Here is a 21,327-nt window from a genome sequence, read left to right on the forward strand (position 1 = left end):
GTTTTCTTTTTTTTTTTTTTTTTTCGTGAGGCAGTTGGGGTTAAGTGACTTGCCCAGGGTCACACAGCTAGTAAGTGTTAAGTGTCTGAGGTCGGATTTGAACTCAGGTCCTCCTGACTCCGGGGCCGGTGCTCTATTCACTGCACCACCCAGCTGCCCCTGCTCTTGTTTTCTAAGAGGCCCAATGACATCAGGATGTTGGGGTCAGAATACAGTATGTTCCATTGTGGCTGATCAGTCCAGTAAGAGCTGAGGAGGCTCTACCACGTCAGGCACAAGTAGTCCATAAGAACATTTGGGATAGAGATGTCTCTGACAGAGGTCAAGGATGAGGCAGGAGAAAAGGCCATTAGATTTGGTAAATAAGAGAGCATTAGTAATTTGGGGGAAAAAACTAGTTTTGTTTGAAGGATGAGGTCATAAGCCAGACTATAGAGAGGGAAGAAGCAAGTGAGAGTGAAGGAAGTGGAAGCATCTCTTGTAGACATCCTTCTCAAGGAGGTTAGCCTAAGAGGGAGGAGACATGAGATGACAACCTGAAGGGAATGGATGGATCAAGTCAGGAAGACTCACTTTTCCTTTTCTACAAAATGGGGAATAATAATACCCAAGAGCAGCTACTTCAGAGGATGGGTGTGAGACTCAATGAGATGACCCAGGGAGCGGGTTTTTGCAAACTTTAAAGTATTACCTAAAAATCACAACCAAGAGTGGTGATTCCTAACCTGGCAGCCTCGGTAGGGATTGAGTTTGATTGTCTTCCGTGAGAGGCAGAGTGGTGGAGCTGACAGTTGGTCTCAAAATCAAAAAGACTTGGGTCCGAGTTCCACTTCTGACATATGAGCTGTGTGATTCTGGGTAAGTGTGTTATTCAGTACTTTTCAGTTGTGTCTGACTTTTTGTGATCCCATTTGGGGTTTTCTGGGCAAAGATACTGGAGTGGTTTGCCTTTTTCTTCTCCAGCTCATTTGACCAATGAGAAAATGGAGGCAAATAGGGTGAAATGACTTGCCTGGGGTCACAATGACTTGTCTGAGATCGGAATTTGAATTCAGGTCTTCCTGACTCCTGGCTGGATAACGGTTATAGTGTGTCACCTGGCTGCCCAAGCAGGTACAAGTTACTTTAATGTCTTAGCATTCTAGGAAACTTTTTAAGAATGTAAGTTCCTCACTAATGCATTATTGGTGGAGCTGTGAATGATCCAGCCATTCTGGAGAGCAATCTAGAACTATGCCCAAAGGGCTATAGAACTGTGCATACCTTTTGACTCAGCAATACCACTATTCGGTCTTTATCCCAAAGAGATCATAAAAAAGGGAAAAGGACCCACATGTACAAAAATATTTATAGCTGCTTTTTTGTGGTGGCAAGGAACTGGAAATTGAGGGGATGCCTATCAATTGAGGAAAGGCTGAACAAGTTGTGTATATGAATGTAATGGAATACTATCATGCTGTAAGAAATGATGAGCAGGTGGATTTCAGAGAAACCTGGGAGGACTTAGATGAACTGATGCTGACTGAGAGGAGCAGAACCAGGAGAACATTGTACACAGTATCAACAACATTGCGTTGATCAATTGTGATAGACTTGACTCTTCTCAGCAATACAATGGTCCAAGATAATTCCAAAGGACTCCTGATGGAAAATGCTCTCCAAATCCAGAAAAAAAAGAACTGTGGAGTCTAGGTGCATATTGAACCATACTGTTTCTACTTTTTTTGTTTTTCTTTTTTGAGGGTTTTCCCTTTTGTTCTGATTCTTCTTTCACAGCATGACCAATGTAGAAATATGTTTAATGTGATTGTACATATATAACCTATATCAGATTGCTTGCTGTCCAGGGGAGGGAGAAAAATTTAGAACTAGAAATCTCATAAAAACAAATGTCAAAAAATATCTCTACATGTAACTAGAAAATAATAAAATACTTTTATAATTTAAAATAACAAAAACAAAAACAAAAAAAGAATGTAAGTTTTAGAGAAGGTGGCAACCTGCTTTGGCAGAGAGAGTTTCCTTATCTGGGATAAAATCACAGATCCATTTCCTATACCTATCCTTATTTCTTCCGTGGGTCAGAAAACATGCATTAATTGAGTGAAGAGGGAATGGATATGCAGTGGGGGTGAAGAGGGGGTATGAGTCTAGAATGCACCACCTGGATTCCAGTCTTATCGCCCACTGCGAGACAAGATAGGGCAGCTAGGTGGCGCCATAGGGCATAGAACACTGGGCTTGGAACCAGCAAGACTCATCTTTATGTGTTGAACTATGGGGAAAGAGTCCCCTGATCCCCACTTTTAAAGTTAGCTCATCATCTTTTCTGCATGACCTCTTTGTTGAGATTGTTATTGATTATTGATCAATATTTGTTAGCTTTCTGCTCTCAATCACTCTATGATCAAGACTTCTCTGTTACAATGGAAAGGGGGGGGGGGTGGAATCTGATGTCTTCTCCAGGCAATCAATCAATCAATCAATAAGCATCTATTGAGAAGTCAGGCACTGTGCCTGGAAACTGAATACCAAGTTAAAGACTGAACAATGCCTAAATTTGCATATATTTGTCTTCTTTTTCCTCCCTGGCCCTCCTCACATTTTACAATGAACACACCCACCCTAAAACTCCTTGCTAGTCCCCATTCCCTTAAGCTGAAAACAATTCTGCTTCTTTCACATCCCAAGAAAACTCTACCATTGGTTACTCTCAATATTCAGCTCCAAGAATTATCATGACTAGCAATTTTGACTGCTGTGGCAAACAGCATGAAACAGAAGATGGAAAACAAAGAAAGGGCTGGAATGGGGTCATTTACCTGTACTAAGGTCACCAGGGGGAGGAAGCATGCCATCTGGCCATTTCCTATTTTAACTCATTATTCTCATTATTTAGACGTTCAAGCTCAGTCTTTCTGGCTCATAGACCATAAGGTCTGGATCATAGATCTCATGTTGGAAGGGACCTGAGAAGACATTTAATCCAACCTCCTGATTTTACAGAGGATAAAACTCGGGCCCAGGGAGGGTAAGTGACCTAATATCACACAGGTAGGTAAGTATCAAAAGCTGGATTTGAATTTAGTTCCTCTGACTCTAGAGGTCTTCTAAAAATACTACTAGCACTCTCTAGATGGCTAGTGCCCTGGGGCCAAGCCCTGATTATCCTACCTTAGTTCTAACTCAGTTGTACTCAAGGGGAGAAGTTAAAGAGTCTGTGGAGGTATCACCAGATCTGAATGGGCACAATTATGGGCACATAATCTAAATTATGGTGGGGAACCATAATGCCTAGCTGGTTACATGTCTTTATTTCCTTTCCATAAAATGGTATGTTCTAGAGCATCCAAGCCTGGAGAGAGATCCTCAAAGAACCCTTGGGCTTCTGGGAATCGTTTGGTCTTGGGACACCCTAGAAAAGGGACCATCTGGACCTCAACTATCCAGGAAAGACATTGGTTTCCAGGTAGTGGAACTTCGGTTCTCATACCTCCATATATGGAGGAAATGGGATCAAGTACACAGGTAGAGGTCATCCCTCTGAACAGCCTCTCCCCGTGCCTGGGATGCCTTCCCTCCTCCCTTTCTTCCATCTTTTAGAATCTCTAATTTCCTTCAAAATTCAATTAAAAAACCACCTTTTGCATGGAACCTTTCCTGACCTCCTCTTCCCTCCAGGGCTAATACCTTCTCTCCAAGTTGCCTTGTGTTTATTTGACATATATTTTAATATATTTTTCTATGTGGGTGTTATCTTCTTTGGGTTTTTTTTTTTTAAGGCAATGAAGGTTAAGTGACTTGCCCAGGGTCACAAAGCTAGTAAGTGTCAAGTGTCTGAGGCTGGATTTGAACTCAGGTCCTCCTGAATCCAGGGCGGGTGCTTTATCTACTGCACCAAGTGTCTGCCCCAGTGTTATCTTCTTTGATAGAATGTAAGCTCCTCGAGGGCCAGAAGTGATTCACTTTCATTTTCCTATCCCCAGTGCCCAGTATAGTGCCTAGGATATATTTTTTTAAAAGCCAGACCTCAGAATCATACTTTGAGAATAGGACAGGATGTTGGCATCCAGCTAGTCCAACCTGTCCACAAAAAGGAATCCCACTATAAGATACCCATTAAGTATTCAGTCTTTGACTTCAAAAAAGAGGAAGCCTAGTGAGGATCTCACTTCACGCAGGCATCCGCTCTGCAATTTAATAGTCATAGGGACATAGTGAAGATGCTTCTTTAAGTTCAGGACCCTTTCTCATGAAACCCAAGGATCAAACCATCATCATCATGTATATATAATTGCTTTAAGGTTTGAAAATCACTTTACGTACATTATCATAATTTGATCCCCATAACAACTCTCAAAGGGAAGTACTATTGTTATTCCCATTTTGTTGTTGTTACTATTGTTGTTTTCAGTCATGCCTGACTCTTCATTACCACATTTGGGGTTTTCTTGGCAGAAATACTAGAGTGCTTTGCCATTTCCTTCTCCTGCTCATTTTTATACACATGGGGAAACTGAGACAAATGGAATTAAGTGACCTGCCCAGGATCACACAACTAGTAAGTGTCTAATGCTGGATTTGAACTCCGTCTTCTTGACTCCAGGACTGACATTCTATCCACTATGCCACCTAGCTGCTCCATTTTATAAATTTTTTTAAAGGTGAGGCAAAGGGGGCAGCTAGATGGCACAGTGGTTAAGCACCGGCCCTGGATTCAGGAGTACCTGAGTTCAAATCCGGCCTCGGACACTTGACACTTACTAGCTGTGTGACCGTGGGCAAGTCACTTTACCCCCGTTGCCTGCAAAAAAAAAAAAAAAAAAAAAAAAAAAAGGTGAGGCAAAGATAGGCAAAGGGGCTTACCTGCAGTTACAAAGGCAGATCTTCCTGACTCCCAGTCCAGCGTTCTATCCATAGTACCACCTCATTGTTTCATGAGCTGGACTAGGCAACCTCTGAAGTTCCTTCCAACTCAAAGAGTCTGCTTTTATTCAGTGATATGTAGGGCTACAGGTAGACCAGATAGAACCTGACTATTTAAAGAGGTTACATTATCAGGAACGTCACCTTCAAGAATGGCCACTAGAGGGCTCATCAAGACTTGGTGATTTGGAAGTTGGACTTTGGCCGAGACCAGTGATAAGACAGAGGGACACACTGGTGGACCGCCCCACACATGACATAAGTATAATGGATCCATTATGTATCAAGTAACAGAGGGAGGGCATGGATGAGTGGTGCCAGTGTAATAAATCAGGGTAAAATGACCTCCACAAAGAAAGCTGGACAAATCCACAGATGTCAGGCTAAACTAGACTAAACAGACTTTTTAGATGAGAGCTGGGCATTTGCTTTCTCTGGTCCCAGAAAAGTGCAAAAAAATGCAGATTCCCTTCCAGGTCTCTGGGCAAATGTCCCGATTCTCCTTTGAGAATAGTCTCACAGGGCAGCTAGGTGGCACAGTAGATAGAGCACCAGCCCTGGAGTCAGGAGGACCTGAGTTCAAATCTGGCCTCAGACACTTAACACTTACTAGCTGTGTGACCCTGGGCAGGTTGCTTAACCCCAATTGCCACACACACACACACACACACATACATACAAAAAGAGAATAGTCTCACTCCAGGAAGTAGAATTTCAGAGAAGAGGAAAGGAAATTTAAAGGTCAAATATATCCCTATGGGCAATTAATGAGATCCCATTTCCTTTGAGTTGGCATGTGCCAAAGGAATATCTTGCCAATCTCACCCCAGCTGTCCTGGAACTGTGAGGAAATCCATAGCTCTCCTCTTTAAACTTCAGTAGCTTTCAATGGCCACTGCAAGGCTGCTTAAGGTGTTGGAGATGGAGTCAGGAAGATTCCTTTAACATCTGCTAGCCAGTGAGACCATGGGCAAGTATCTTCACTTCTTGGAAACCCAATTCCTTCATCTGAAAAATGAGAATACTAAGGGTTGTAGCACCTACCTGGATGCCCTAATGAGGCTCTTCTATGGCAAACCTTAAGTCATGATGTAAATGTCAATTCTTATAGCCAGCTTGGTGTAGTGGCAAGAGTGTGAGCTTGAAACCAAGAAGACTTGGGCTTAAAGGCCACCTCTGGCACTTACATGCCACATGGCCCTGAGCAAACCACAGTTTCTCCAAGCCTCAGTTTACCTATAAAAATGGTGATAGCTTAAAAATAACTTGAGTAGCTTAAAACTGCACTGAGATTTTGAGGACACCTTGTGTTTGTAGCACCTATGAATACAGGGTGGTAGTGACACAGAATACTGCTTGAATTCTCAAAGTCAACAAACATATTCAAAATGTAGCTCATTGTTTTTCCACCCAAACCTAATTCTCTTCCAAACTTTCTCATTCTCTGTCAAGGGACCTACCATTCTTCCAGTTACATATTTGTAATATAAGAGTCATCCTTAATACGCCCCCCTCCAACCCTTCATCTGACTCTCTGTCTCTTGTCTCTGCCTCTGTCTGTCTGGAGGGGGAGGAGGAAGGGGGAGGAGGAAGAGGAGGAGGAAGAGAAAGAGGAGGAAGAAGAAGAGGAAGAAGGAGAAGGAGGAGAAGGAGGAGGAGGAGGAGGAGGAAGAAGAAGAAGCATTCCTTAACTTCTGTTCAAATTGCCATATTGGGTCCCCAGAGAGCAGCTACTACTACTCTTAGATAATATGCTAAAGACAGTTAATACAAAACATTCTCATAAAAACCTGGTTGTCTCCTTTCCACAAATACACACAGCATCCATGGGTGAAGTAAGTTTAAAATTAGACCATAGTAGTAATGAGGCACATGTGTAATTATTTTTATTGGAAAACAAATATACAACTTGGAATGGATTTGAGGCAAATTGGGCCATAAGCAGATTTTTAAAAAATAAATGGATAAACAAAGTTTTAAAAGCAAGTAACAATGGAAGAAAATGTTTTCTGGTATAGGACCAGCAGCTTTTTTTTAAGTGTCCGAGTACCTGGGGCAAGTAAGTGGTGCAGTAGATAGAGCTCTGGGCCTGAAGTCAGGAAGACTTATCTTCATGAATTCAAATCTGGTCTTAGACACTTACTAGTTGTGTGACCCTGGGCAAGTCACTGTACCCTGTTTGTCCCAGTTTTCTCATCTGTAAAAATAAGCTGGAAAAGGAAATGGCAAGTCTCTCCAGTATCTCTGCCAAGAAAACCCGAAACGCAGTCACAGAGTCGAGTTGTACATGACCAAACAACCTAGATAACACCCATTTTGCAACAGTGAAACTTGAAGTACGTATAGGTCGTTGAGTTATAACTCTATACTTCAACAACATGATGCTATTAGCTCCTAAAGAAAAATACTTCTTTTTTTTTTTAAAGAAAAGCATAACTCAGATATTCCCTCATTTGGCCAACTCCATCTAGGTGTAGATTGCAGAATGGCTTAGATATATCAAGAGTAAGTCACATGCAACATGTTACTTGATCAGTTTTCCAAAATAAAGCTTCTGGACAATGACAGAGAGATAAGGAGAAGAAAAACATGAAGGAATGAAGTTCTAATTCCTACACATGCAGTAGGGGAGGGGAGACCTTTTACAGAGAAGTTACAAACAAAGAAGAGACAAATTAACAAAGCCATACAAGACATTTAACACATTCTGCACAAGGTCTTCACTTTGCTGTCATCATCTGAACAAATTCTTCATAGTTTACTTGTCCATCACCATCCATATCAGCTTCCCTGATCATCTCGTCAACCTCTTCATCTGTTAACTTCTCTCCAAGGTTTGTCATCACATGGCGAAGTTCTGCTGCGCTAATAAAACCATCACCATCCTTGTCGAACACGCGGAACGCTTCTCGAATTTCCTCATCACTGTCTGTGTCTTTCATTTTTCTTGCCATCATCGTCAGAAACTCTGAAAAGTCAATTGTGCCATTACCATCAGCATCCACTTCATTGATCATATCCTGTAATTCAGCTTCTGTAGGGTTCTGACCAAGTGACCTCATTATAGTTCCCAATTCCTTTGTTGTTATACTACCATCTCCATCCTTGTCAAACAGAGCAAAGGCTTCTTTGAATTCTGCAATCTGCTCTTCTGTCAGTTGTTCAGCCATGCTGATAGATCAACTAGTAGCCAAGTTCCCATCAGCCACACTCCACGCTCAGTGGTTGCACTGGGAATAACCCCTAACCTTTAGCAACTTAGCAACTGAGTGCTGGATTATGACATCTTAGACAATGACTTTTACTCTGCCAGTCCTATCAGATATGGGATTTTTAAAACACACAACTAAAATCTAAATAATTCTCTGCTTTCATAGAGCTCACACTCTAATTGAGATAGACAACCCGCATTAGAGAAGGTGGCTACAGGGAAGATAGTAAGTCCCCTTGGGGCTCAGAAGGATGTGAGTCAGGAGGGAGATAAGAAAGAACAACGCCTAGCTTCCTGTAGTTATTGCACAGGACCAGCATTAACCCACTAGAAACTTGCTAACTTGTAACCTTTAATTCCTTTGCAAAATTGCTTCTCATTCCTTTATTCCTTCTTCCATCTCCAAACTTCTATGAATCCCCCCCCAAGAGGCATAAAGGTCATATTGGATCAGAAGAGTGGTTCGTACAGCCTAGGCAACAACAGACATTTTGAGACCCTCCCCCCCCCCCAATTCCTCCTCCTCAATTGAAAATCAATCAATATATTTATTAAGTACCCACTAGGTGTCAGGCACTGTGCTAAGTGCTAGAGATACAAAAAGAGGCAAAAGAGAGTCCCTGTCCTCCAGGAGCTCACCATGTAATGGGGAAGGCATGCTTTTTTACAGAGACTAAAGCTAGAGGGGAAAATGAATAAAAGCTGTGTCCTTACTCAGCAAGAGATCTGGACCCAAGGTTTTATTTTCTATTTCTTGCAAAAGCTTTAGGAGTGGAAAGATTTATTATCTAATAGAGAGAAGAAAACCATGCAAAAGGGAGAGTAGCCACTATGAGTGCCTCCAGCCATCTGTTTATGAGCTTTTTCAATGTCATTGTATCTTGGTTTGATTTTAGACACATAAATTACCATTTATAGACTCATTGGCTTAAACATGGAAGGGACGACTCCATAGAGTAGAACCCTCTCATCTTAGAGATGAAGACACTGACACCCAGGGAGGTGGTCACTAAGCCAGTCAGCACATACTAGGTACCAGGCACCATACCAAGGGGAGTGAGGTGGGGGTGGGATACCAAGAATGGCAAAAACATGGTCCCTGCCCTCAAGGAGTTTACATTCTAATTGGGAGACAACATTCCATATCCTCTTCCTTTTTCTCAGGAACTGGGAGAGGCATGATCTTCAATGATGATCAGATTGGCAGCCAGTTATAGACTTGAACTGTCCATTTTGCAAATTGATTTTCCAGCTCTATCTCTCTGGTTCTTTGCACTTTACAGAGAGTCAACCACAAGCTTGTGAACTACCTATTTTAATGTGCCAGGAATTGGGCCAAGCTCTGGAGTCTCCATCTGTGCCTTGTGCAGTGCTGGGATGATAATAAGGTGGTGGTTGGGGGGGAGGGTAGAGGAGATTATCCAATGGGGGTGAAGTCCTGAGAACCCATAGGAACCATATCTAACTCTGCACTTCCCAATGCACTAACAATCCTACAGATCCCATCCCCCCTCCATCTCCCTCCCTCCACTCATCCCCAAGTCATTTCCTTAAATAACCTCCATCCTTTCCTTTCCCTTCTGGATCTTCCTTGCTTACTCTTGAGATGACATCCATCTGGCAGCACGCTCCCCTGGTATAATCTTTGAGAATCCAGTCACCTCTATGCCAGGGGAGGGATTGGCAGAGGACTGAGTCTGAAGGGGCCCTGGAAAAAATGAAGGGAAATGGTGGCCAACTTCAGAGGGCATCAGAGAACAGGTTCTCTTGACTTGCTTCATCTGAGTCTCTTTATTATCAAGATCAGATGGAAAACTCTGGTTTCCAGCTCACTTCTGGTCACTGAAAATTTTTTACTTATACACTGAGATCCAAGATGCTTTCATTAGCATGCCCAGCCTCAGTTTCTGACATTTTAGCAAGGGAATTACAATACAACTCAGTTAAGTACCTTTAGCCTTGGTTTCTCCATCTGTGAAATGGGGGCAATACAGCACCTATTTCACAAGGTCCTCCTGAAGATCAAATGTTCAAATTTTATATAGATGTAGACGTAGACATAGACACAGAATATGTATATATATGATACATACATATCATATATATAGTGCTTTGTAAACCTTAAAACATGGCACAAATGTTAGCTTATTATTATTGTTACTATTATTCAAAGCCTTTATGGCTCATTCAGCACTTTTATCTTCATTTTCTTATTTACTTCTCACAACCACCCTTTTGAGAGCGCAGCTCAGAAGTGACTATTCATACTTTACAAATGATGACATCAAAGCATGAGGGGACATCATGGTAAAAAGTGGACCAGATTTGGAGTCAAAGGACCTGGATTCAAATCTGGCTTCTGCTACTTCCTATCTGTGACCCTGGTCAAATCACTCAGCCTCCCTCGGCCTCAGTTTGCTCATATGTAAAATGAGGGTAGATAAGAAAACCTCTAAGGTCTCTTCTAGCTCTTAAACCCATGTTCCTATGAACAACAGAACTAGAAGGGACCTTGGGTGCCTCCTCTTCTTATAGGACAATGAGGCCCAGAGAGGGTGAGGATTCAAAGATTAGAGAGCAGGTTAAGAAGGCTGGGATAAGAACCCAGCTCCCCCGACTCCCAGGCAGAACTACACTGCCTGTGCATGCCCAGGTTGGGTCCCAGCAAATATCTGTTGCTTGAGTTCCAGGATCAGCCTTAGGCAAAGCTATGAAGTCAGCAAAGCTCATCTCTGGCACTCCTGCTCTCTCCTCTGGGGCCTGCCCCAATCCTGTGTCCTGTTTCCATGTGAACTTTCAGCTTCTCTTCAGTCGCTTCCACTGATTCTGTCCTGAGCTGATCCTACTGGTAGATAATGCCTTCCACCATGCTGATTGCTTCTAGAAGAATGAGCAAATGTTAAGAACCAAAGAGTGAATGTCTAATAGTAGATTGCAGGCACCCAGGCAGGAATCAGGGCAGATCTTTTGGGAGATGTTGGGTGATCAAGGGAGGCCTGGCTGGTATCTCCTCTGCATACCGGCAAAGCTTGCTCTCCCTGGTTGTCTTCCTGGTGGCACAGGTCAGAGCCAGGACACATCTATCCATACCAATGGATGAAAGGGCTTTCTTTGTGAGTTAATCTTTCCTTCCTGCCACAAGTGCATAAGATTGTTGCATGCTTTGGAGTTGTTTTCTATCTGCCCTTTGAAAATACTGATGTATTTGGCCCTGTCAGAGAGAGAAAGAAAAGCACTAAAATATTTATAGCAGCACTTTTTGTTGTAGCAAAGAAGTGGAAACAAAAGGGGTTCCCAGAAATTGGGGAACAATTAGTCAAATTAGCAATGTAATGGACTACTGCTATGCTGTAAGACAGTGATGTCAAAGCCAAATAGAATAGGGTCACTAAATCACACCTAGGGATCCCTGTGGTGGCATATTGACTTCGGAAATGACAAATTAACATCTATGTTTGGTTGCATTTTTATTTATTTTTAAAATATTTGCTAATGACCTTTCCATCTGCCTCTGGCTGCATTGTGGAGGGTTGAGGGATTCATGGGTCCCAGAGCTTTATGTCTGATGCCTCTGCTATAAGAAATGGTAAATATCGAGAATTCAGATAAGCATGGGAGGACACAGGTGAGCCCAGCAACAGAAGGGTGCTGAGCCCCAAATCCTGAGGTGCATGGATTGAAACTACTGTCTGCCCATTGCTCAACCCATCATGAAGAGATGAAGAGAATGCTTGAGGCAGGAAGAACTAGGTTCAAACCCTGCCTCAGACCCTTACAAGCTGTATGACTCTGGGTAAATCACTCGACCTCTCTGAGCCTCAGATCCTCTTTTCTAAAATGAGGAGGGTGAATTCAATGGCCTTTAAGGTACCTTCCAGCTTTAAGTTTATGATCCTATGATACCAAGTGGCCCAGGGTGAAGAAAGACCCACAAGGAAAACAATAAAAACAATATTACAACAGTGCCAAGATGGAAAAACCCCACAAAACCCCACACTAAATGCTGTGTGATTATAATGATCAAGTTTTACTTCAAGAAGAGATAACATGACCCTTTCATTCTTCTTTGCAAAAGTGGAGAAGTGGGGGCAGCTAGGTGGCACAGTGGATAGAACACTGGCCCTGGATTCAGGAGGACCTGAGTTCAAATGTGGCCCCAGACACTTAACAATTACTAGTTGTGTGACCCTGGGCAAGTCACTTAACCTCAATTGCTTCACAAAAAAGTGGAGAACTCTGGGTGAAGAGTATAGCATATATTTTCATACAGTTGACATTTCTTCTTTTTTCTTCTTTCCCATAATGGTTGGCTCTCTAGGGAGGGTAAGAAAGAGTGAAGAAATGAATGTGATGAAAGAAAAGATATCAATATAAATTTTTAATAGACAGTACCCATGCATGGGTTCAGAGGATTTAGAGGCAGAGGGACCCTCAATTACAACCACCATATCTTACTGGTCTATCCATACTCCTATCTTGGATATACAGGGCAGATGGGCAATGGTCTGAGCCCAGAACTGAATAACAGGTAGAGAGCAGGGTTGGTAACATTTGGGAAATTTTAAGGTACTTTTCATGCTCCCACACTTCTTCCTGAAACCCAGCACTGTGTCTATAATAAATACCAACACTCTGGCAAGGCTATATGGCTGTGAATCATGGAAACCACGATTTTTGAAGAATTCAAATTGTTAGTTACACCAAAGGTAATGGAGAGATCAATGGTGGACATGAATAGAATAGCTTCAGCATTATTATCAATGAAGAATTCTGTACTGAGTCACTTGGAAGATATCATTAAGGCCTAGAAGAGAAGGTGGACCAGTGTTAAGGGCTAAAATTCTAGCTAAACTGTCTAAAATATCTAATGAGTGGTTGCCAATAAATTATAAGCTTTAGCAAGAGTTAGACTTTTAAGCATTTATTAAGGAGAATAAGAATTTGGTAAAGAGAGAGAGAAAGGCCTAGATTTCTATCTATTAAAGGGAGAGCACATTTTTAGCTCCCTTCTCCGCCAGCGTCCTCAGGAAAGAGCCCCCAGTCTCCTCCTTCCTCCTCCCACTAGTCCGTGTCACTTCCTGATACCAAAGAAAAGACTCCTGGTCTTGCCCTCAAAGACCTTCGCTTCATGGGCAGAACTCTTCTACAGTAAGTATCCAGCAGGTGGCGTTATTCCAATCGTTACACCAGTCATGTAGCAAGAGCAAGGGAGAAAAAAAAAAGGAGCAAAGAAGATCTGGGGGAGAGGTTTTTTTTTTCCTTTTCTTTTTTTTTTTTTTGCAGGGTAATGGGGGTTAAATGACTTGCCCAGGGTCACATAGCTAGTAAGTGTCAAGTGTCTGAGGCTGGATTTGAACTCAGGTCCTCCTGAATCCAGGGCTGGTGCTTTATCCACTGCGCCAACTAGCTGTCCCTAGGGGGAGAGGTTTTTCAACAATGTCAAATAAAGCCAAGTGGTCTAAAAAGAGAAATATTGAGACGAGGCCATTAGAATTGGTGAGTAGAAGATTATTGAAGAGGTCAGAAATCAGATTGTAGGAGGTCAAAAAGAGCAAGAGAAGAGGAAGTTGAGGCAGTGAGCACAGGCAGCTTTTAAAAAAGGAGCTTGGTTGAAAAGGAGATGAAAGAGATAGGGCAAAAGTTAGGGGAAATGGAGGAATTTGATCATTATGATCACACAGCATTCAGTTTCTTTTCTTTTTGTATTTATATATTCAACAGGATACATACCAATATCACCTAAGATATAAGCACCCACATATGAGGACCATCATAGGCACTGATATTCTACATTGGACTACTATGTGGTTGGGAGTAACCTTTTTCCATGTCCTCATTATGCTACCCCATACATCATCCATTACTCCATATCTATTGGTACCTTCCTTGTTGCCTATGATTGTTTTTAGGGATTCTATCTCAGAACTATTTTGGGACTATGTGACTATTATATAATAACTGTGTCATACTGGATGGAAATGTGCATTTTTGGTTTCTCCATCTAAGTTTGAGATGGGTCACATACCAGTGAGGAGGCCCTGATTTGGAGTGTTAGATGCCAGGTAAGTGAGAAGCATAAGTCAGCTTGACAAGACAAATGAGAAAAGTAGATGAGAAAAGTTGCTTAAAGAAAACAGACTACAGAAGTCTAAGGAGCTGGGAAGTTGAGAGAAGGCTGATAGGAGCTAAGTAGAGTGGACAAGTAGGCTTTTGTATCTGTGGTGGAGAGCTGATCTGATTGGAGGAAAGCTTTGGTGCTGGGAGCTGACTTGCAAACGACAAATCCTAAACTGTGTAAAGAACTGGCTGAGAGGGAGGGTTGCCTTGCTCTCTAGAGCCATTTATAGCTTAAGAGGGGAAGGGGAAGAGATCAAGCATTTACTGAGTACCTACTATTGTCACAAAAATGTCTAAGTCCCACTGTTAGACAAAAAAAAAAAACCCCAAATCTCCAAGCCAAAGAAAATAGGTTTATTGAGAGAGGGATCCTGTCTCACAATAAAGCCAGTCTCAGGTCTTAGACCCAAAGACCCCGAGCTTCAGGATCCTCAGATATTTATACCCTGAGTCTTTTATAGACATCTAAAAATAGTTAAAAGAAGTACAATGTTTGCTATAATGGCATTTGGCTGCATTTATCTTTTTTTAAATCAAATTAAATTAAATTAAATTTTTTGCAACAACAAACATTTATTTTATTTTTTCCAGTTACATGTAGTTTTCAACATTAATTTTACTAAGATTTAGAGTTCCAAATTTTTCTCCCTCCCTCACTTTCCTCCCCCCTCCACAAGCTATCAACCAGGTTATATATGTACAATCCACAAGTGCTCTTTTTATCAGTTCTTTCTATGGGGGTGGATAATATGCTTTGTCATTAGTCCTTTGGGATTGTCTTGGATCATTGTATTACTGAGAGTAGTTAAGTCATTCACAATTGCTCATTGAACAATACTTCTGTCACTATGCACAATGTCCTCCCAGTTCTGCTCACTTCACTATACATCAGTTCATATGAGTCTTTCCAGGTTTTTCTGGGATCATCCCGTTTGTCATTTCCTATATTCCATTCCACTACAATCATATACCACAGCTTCTTCAGTCATTCCTCAATTGATGGACATTCCCTTGATTCCTGATTCTTAGCTACCACAAAGAGTTGTTATAAATAGTTTTTGTACAATTTCCCCCTTTTTTTTTTCATGATTACTATTGTTAACTGTTTCCCTCCATCCTATTCCCTTCTCCATTATATTTACTCTATTATCTATCTTCTTTCACCCTATCCCTGTTCAAAAGAGATTTGCTTCTGTCTGTCCCTTCCCCCAATATGCTTTCCCTTCTTTTGCCCCTCTTTCTTTATTCCCTTCCCCTCCTATTTTCCTGCAGGGTTAGATAGATTATTCTACCCAATTGAGTATATATGTTATTCCCTCCTTGAGCCAATTCTGATGAGTGTTAGCCTCATTTACTGCCCAGATTAAATAGATTACTCCACCCAATTGTATGTGTGTGTTAATCCCTCCTTGATCCAACTCTGATGACATTAAGGTATTTGAGCCTATTCTGATGGGTATAAAATTTATTCATTGCCCTGCTCCTCCCCCATCTCTTTCCCCACTCCATAAGCCCTTTCCTATTTCTTTCATGTGGGATTTCACCCCATACTACCTCTGCCCTTCCCCTTCCCCCAATGCATGCCCCTCACCCTTCAATTTAACCCTAAAGATGTCATCCTGGGACAGCTAGGTGACACAGTGGACAAAATATCCACCCTGGACCCAGGGGGATCCCAGCCAAAACCTGGCCTCAGACACAAGACAGTTACCCACTGCACGACCCCAGGTATGTCCCCCAAATCCAATTTTTGTGGTTCTCTAGGGTCTTGTATTTGAAAGTCAAATTTGCCATTCACTTCAGGTCTTTTCATCATAAATACTTGAAAGTCCTCTTTTTCATAAGTCCCATTTTTTCCTCTGAAAGATTATGATCAGTTTTGTTGGATATGTGATTTTTGGTTGTAATCCCAATTCCTTTGCCCTCTGAAATATCATATTCCATGTCCTCCAGTCCTTTAATATAGAAGCTGCTAGATCTTGTGCTATCCTGACTGGGGCTCCACAGTACTTGAATTCTTTCTTTTTGGCAGCTTACAATATTTTTTCCTTGACCTGTGAGCTCTGGAATTTGGCTATAATATTCCTAGGAGTTTTCCTTTTGGGATCTCTTTCAGGAGGTGATTGGTGGATTCTTTCAATTTCTGTTTTACCTTCTGCTTCTAGAATATCAGGGCAATTTTCCCTGAGAATATCTTGGAAGACGATGTCTAAGCTCTTTCCTTGATCATGGTTTTCAGGTAGACCAATAATTTTCAAATTATCTCTCTTGGACCTATTTTCCAGGTCAGCAGTTTTTCCCAGAAGACATTTCACATTGCCCTCTATTTTTTTTATTCATTTGCATTCACTTTATTGTGTCTTGGTTTCTCATAAAGTCACTAGCTTCCATTTGTTCAATCCTAATTCTTAGGCAATGATTTTCATCAGAGAGCTTTTGTACCTCCTTTTCCATTTGGCCAATTTGGCTTTTCAAGCTATTGACTTTTTTCTCATGTCTTTCTGGCATCACCCTCATTTATATTTCCATTTTTCCTCTACCTCTCTAACTTTATCTTCAAAGTTCTTTTTGAGCAACTCTGTGGCCTGAGACCAATTCATATTTTTCTTGGAAACTTTAGATATAGGGGCCCTGACATTTATATCTTCCTCTGAGGGTGCACCTTGAATTTCCTTGTCACTAAAGAAACTTTCTATGGTCCTCACCTTTCTTTGTCTGCTCATCTTGTCTTTTAGCTTTTTTTTTTTTTTTGACTTTTAGCTCCTTAAAATGGGGCACTGTTTCCAGGCTGAACTATCCCGAGCTTTAGAAGGTCCCAGGTCATATGATTTAAGGAGGATTAGGTTCTTCACTCGCCTGGCCTGTTCCCTGGTCTGTAGATGACCCCAGACCAACTTGCTAATCAACCAGCTTTGTGTGTTGTGGTTGTCAGCTCAGAGGAGTCTGTGCCCCTCCCCTACCTGGGCCACTGCTACTCGAGCCTACCTCCTGGTTCCCAGCAGGGGTGAAAAACCCAACTTCTGCCTCAGCACCAACATAAACCCCTGTAATCTCCCCTCTGCCAAGCACTAAGCCCTCTCACCAGACTGTGAGCTTAGTTCCAGATGACACTGGCACTTCAGCTGATTCAGAGGCTCTGGGGGGTCTCTTTCACTGATGAGGCCTTCCTGGGACTGGATCTGTGTCAGGATGACTGTGGGGTTGGGCTCCACTCCTGTCTCAGCACAGCAGCTCCCTCCTTCCAACCTTTCAAGCTGTCCTTCAGGAAGCTTGCAATCTAGCAGGAGAAATTAAGCCAAAGTATAACCCGCATTCTATATTTATGAACACAGAAAGGATGCGTGGACAGTTTGGTCAAGAAAAGATGGGTTGTGATCTTCTTCTCTTGCAAAACCAGTCAGCAAGCTTCTCTTGGCTCCAAAAATCATTAAAGAATTTATAAGCTGTTTTCTCTCCCAGCCCTGGAGCCACTCTGCATATATACTCTTACAGCACCATACTTTTTTTTAAGGCATAAGGGGGTAAACATTTGTATTATGCATGCCTCAAATATGCTTCAAATGTTAAGAAATAGAATGTATTTCCTCCCTCAACAGCATATATGGCATCCTCATTTGCAATAACCCCTTTTCACATACTTTTTTTTTCTTCTTCTTTTTTTTTTTTTAGTAAGGCAATTGCCTTACTAAAGTGACTTGCCCAGGGTCACACAGCTAGTAAGTGTTAAGTGTCTGAGGTCGGATTTGAACTCAGGTCCTCCTGACTCCAGGGCCGGTGCTCTACACATACTTTTGTATTACCTTTGACAATTCTGATTGGTTAACTCCATCTATTTTTGGTTAGTTGACCTTTAATTTGATTACACATTTTAACCAACAAGTTGTAACTTGTATAAGTAAGTTTCTAATATAAAGCATCTTTTTGTGAGCTAATTGGTGTTAAGTGACTTGCCAAGGGTCACACAGCTAGTAAGTGTCAAATGTCCAAGGCCATATTTGAACTCAGGTTCTCCCGACTCCAGGGCCAGTGCTCTATCCACTGTACCACCTAGCCACCCCAATATAAAGCATCCGAAACACACTTAATTCATCATCATCCAAGGAAGCTTCTAAAGCATACTATATAATATAATGAAGCTATAAAAATGACACCTACATAGAACAGAAGTATACCAAAGTCAACTATTACATCTTTTCCAACAGTTTATTGCTCAAAGCGTCATCAGCTACTAAAGTAAAGTCTCAAATCACTAAGAAACTTAGGACTGGGGGAAAAGTTTCACTCACACTCTGTACTGCAGGGCACTATGCTAAATGTTTTATGAATAAAATCTCATTTGATCCTCACAATAATCTTGTGAGGCAGGTACTCGTATCATCCCCATTTTACAGTTGAGGAAACTGAGGCAGATAGCTTAAATGACTTACCCAGGGTCAAGAAGTGTTTGGAATTAGATTTGGTCTCAGGTCTTTCTATCTCCAGGCTCAGCACTCTAACCACTGCATCAGCTGCTTGTTCTAGAGAGATGAAAAACCCCTCAAAGCCTACAGAGGGAAGAGTAACTTTGAAGATTCTGGGAATAAAGGGAACTGCTTTTTCCTGAAAGTGTGTAATGCTGCATTACCACTTCTCGGGACTGGGAAGATCTACGATCCCCGGCTTAAGGCTACTTTTGCTAAAAGTTCTTAACACTACTTCAGTTGTCTGTGCATCCAGAGAGAGAGCGTGGAGGCTCAGAAGGGAAGGTGATGTGAGGTCCAGACTGTTCCCTAATGAGCCAGACAGTTTGGATTGGTGACTTCTGCCCCCAACCCCTGACAGGGATTTCCTTTTTGACGTGCTTCACTCATCCTCCCTTCCTGCCCACATGGTACGGGCAGGACCTCATGTCTGTGATTGGCTGCCACGTTTAGATTATTCCTTTGTATATTCATGGCTTACTTTCATAAATGTTTGCGGATTGATTGATCCCACCTCTGTTTGAATACTTCAGTGATATGGAACCTCCCCATTAAATCTTCTCTACTCTAGACTGTATCAAAATAAGAATTATGGGGCAGCTAGGTGGCGCAGTGGATAAAGCACCGGCCCTGGATTCAGGAATACCTGAGTTCAAATCCGGCTTCAGACACTTGACACTTACTAGCTGTGTGACTCTGGGCAAGTCACTTAACCCCCATTGCCCCGCAAAAAAAAAAAAAAAAGAATTATGGCTACCATTTATATAATACATTGTTTTGCAAAATGCTGTACATATATCATCTTATTTGATCCTTACAAGACCTTTTGAGTGATAGGTGCTATTATTGTCCCCATTCACAGAGAAGGAAACCAAAGTTGAGGAGGTTAAGTGACTTGCCCAGGGTCACACAGCTAAAGAAGTGTCTGAGACAGGAGTCAAACTCAGATTTTCCTGACTCCCAAGTTTGGCCCTCTATCCCTATGCTACCACCTAACTGCCTCCTACTTCACCACAAACTCAACTAAGGTGTGGCTGATAGCTTAAGCTATTCTTCCTCCCAGCAAGAATCTCAGGGTCTTAAGAGTAAACCTGGGGGGCAGCTAGATGGCCCAGTGGATAAAGCACCGGCCCTGGATTCAGGAGTACCTGAGTTCAAATCCAGCCTCAGACACTTGACACTTACTAGCTGTGTGACCCTGGGCAAGTCACTTAACCCCCATTGCCCTGAAAAACAAAACAAAACAAACAAACAAAAAAAGAGTAAACCTGGTGTTGGGGAACTACATGTTTATACTTCTGTACTCAAGAGCCGTAGCTTCTAAGTACCCACTCATATGCTTTACACAGATCAATAACAATGACACTATTAATTCTTCATCCTGAAACATTTACTAAATGAGAAGGTAAACACAAGAAGGTCATTATATAGCATTTACTCTAAGTTTAGGTTGCAGAATGGCTTAGATACATCCAGAGGAAGTCCCACACAACATTTTAGTTGATCAATTTTCCAAAATAAAAACATGGAGGAATGAAGTTCTAATTCCTACACATGCAGTAGAGGAGGGGAGACCTTTTACAGAGAAGTTACAAACAAAGAAGAGACAAATGAACAAAGTCACACCAGGATCTAACACATTCTGCACAAGGTCTTCACTTTGCTGTCATCATCTGAACAAATTCTTCATAGTTTACTTGTCCATCACCATCCATATCAGCTTCCCTGATCATCTCGTCAACCTCTTCATCTGTTAACTTCTCTCCAAGGTTTGTCATCACATGGCGAAGTTCTGCTGCGCTAATAAAACCATCACCATCCTTGTCGAACACGCGGAACGCTTCTCGAATTTCCTCATCACTGTCTGTGTCTTTCATTTTTCTTGCCATCATCGTCAGAAACTCTGAAAAGTCAATTGTGCCATTACCATCAGCATCCACTTCATTGATCATATCCTGTAATTCAGCTTCTGTAGGGTTCTGACCAAGTGACCTCATTATAGTTCCCAATTCCTTTGTTGTTATACTACCATCTCCATCCTTGTCAAACAGAGCAAAGGCTTCTTTGAATTCTGCAATCTGCTCTTCTGTCAGTTGTTCAGCCATGTTGATAGATCGATTAGTAGCCAAGTTCCCATCAGCCACCCTCCATGCTTAGTTGTTGCACTGGGAATAACCCCTAACCTTTAGCAACTTAGCAACTGAGTGCTGGATTATGACATCTTAGACAATGACTTTAGTTATTTGGTCCTGTCAGATCTGGGATTTTAAAAAATACAACTAAAACTGAAATCCTCATTGTTAACTACCCAGACACAGGATCACAGATAGTAAGTTGGCAAGGGTCCAAGAGGCAATGCAATGCAAGTTTCTCATTTTTGGGGTGGGGGCGCAGGGCAATGAGGGTTAAATGACTTACCTAGGGTCACACAGCTAGTAAGTGTCAAGTGTCTGAATTCGGATTTGAACTCAGGTCCTCCTGAATCCAGAGCCAGTGCTCTATCCACTGCACCACCTAGCTACCCCCCTCATTTTTAGAAATAAGGAAATGAAGCCCTGAGAGGTTAAGTGACCCATAAGAGTTCACATCTAGAGCTGAAAGGGCCTTTAGAGG

The 21,327-nt window shown here is 41.9% G+C and overlaps 2 protein-coding genes across 2 annotated transcripts in view; both read right to left on the reverse strand.

Moving 5' to 3' along the window:
* Nucleotides 1-5,071, reverse strand: part of TMIGD1 (transmembrane and immunoglobulin domain containing 1) — a 29,127-nt gene extending 24,056 nt beyond the window's left edge. Inside the window, exon 1 of the mRNA XM_044001395.1 lies at nt 4,867-5,071. Within this exon, the coding sequence (XP_043857330.1) occupies nt 4,867-4,918 (52 nt within the window). The 5' untranslated portion in view covers nt 4,919-5,071. The remainder of the gene's footprint in view (nt 1-4,866) is intronic.
* A 2,575-nt stretch (nt 5,072-7,646) lies between these two features.
* Nucleotides 7,647-20,822, reverse strand: LOC122753746 (calmodulin-like protein 12). The gene is given in 3 exon segments (XM_044001397.1): nt 7,647-8,136; nt 18,537-18,541; nt 20,394-20,822. Coding segments are annotated over 3 exon segments (921 nt in total). The 5' UTR covers nt 20,820-20,822.
* Nucleotides 20,823-21,327: the final 505 nt, after the last annotated feature.

The sequence above is a fragment of the Dromiciops gliroides genome, chromosome 4, assembly GCF_019393635.1.
Source record: "Dromiciops gliroides isolate mDroGli1 chromosome 4, mDroGli1.pri, whole genome shotgun sequence".
In the NCBI taxonomy this organism is placed as follows: Eukaryota; Metazoa; Chordata; class Mammalia; order Microbiotheria; family Microbiotheriidae; genus Dromiciops; species Dromiciops gliroides.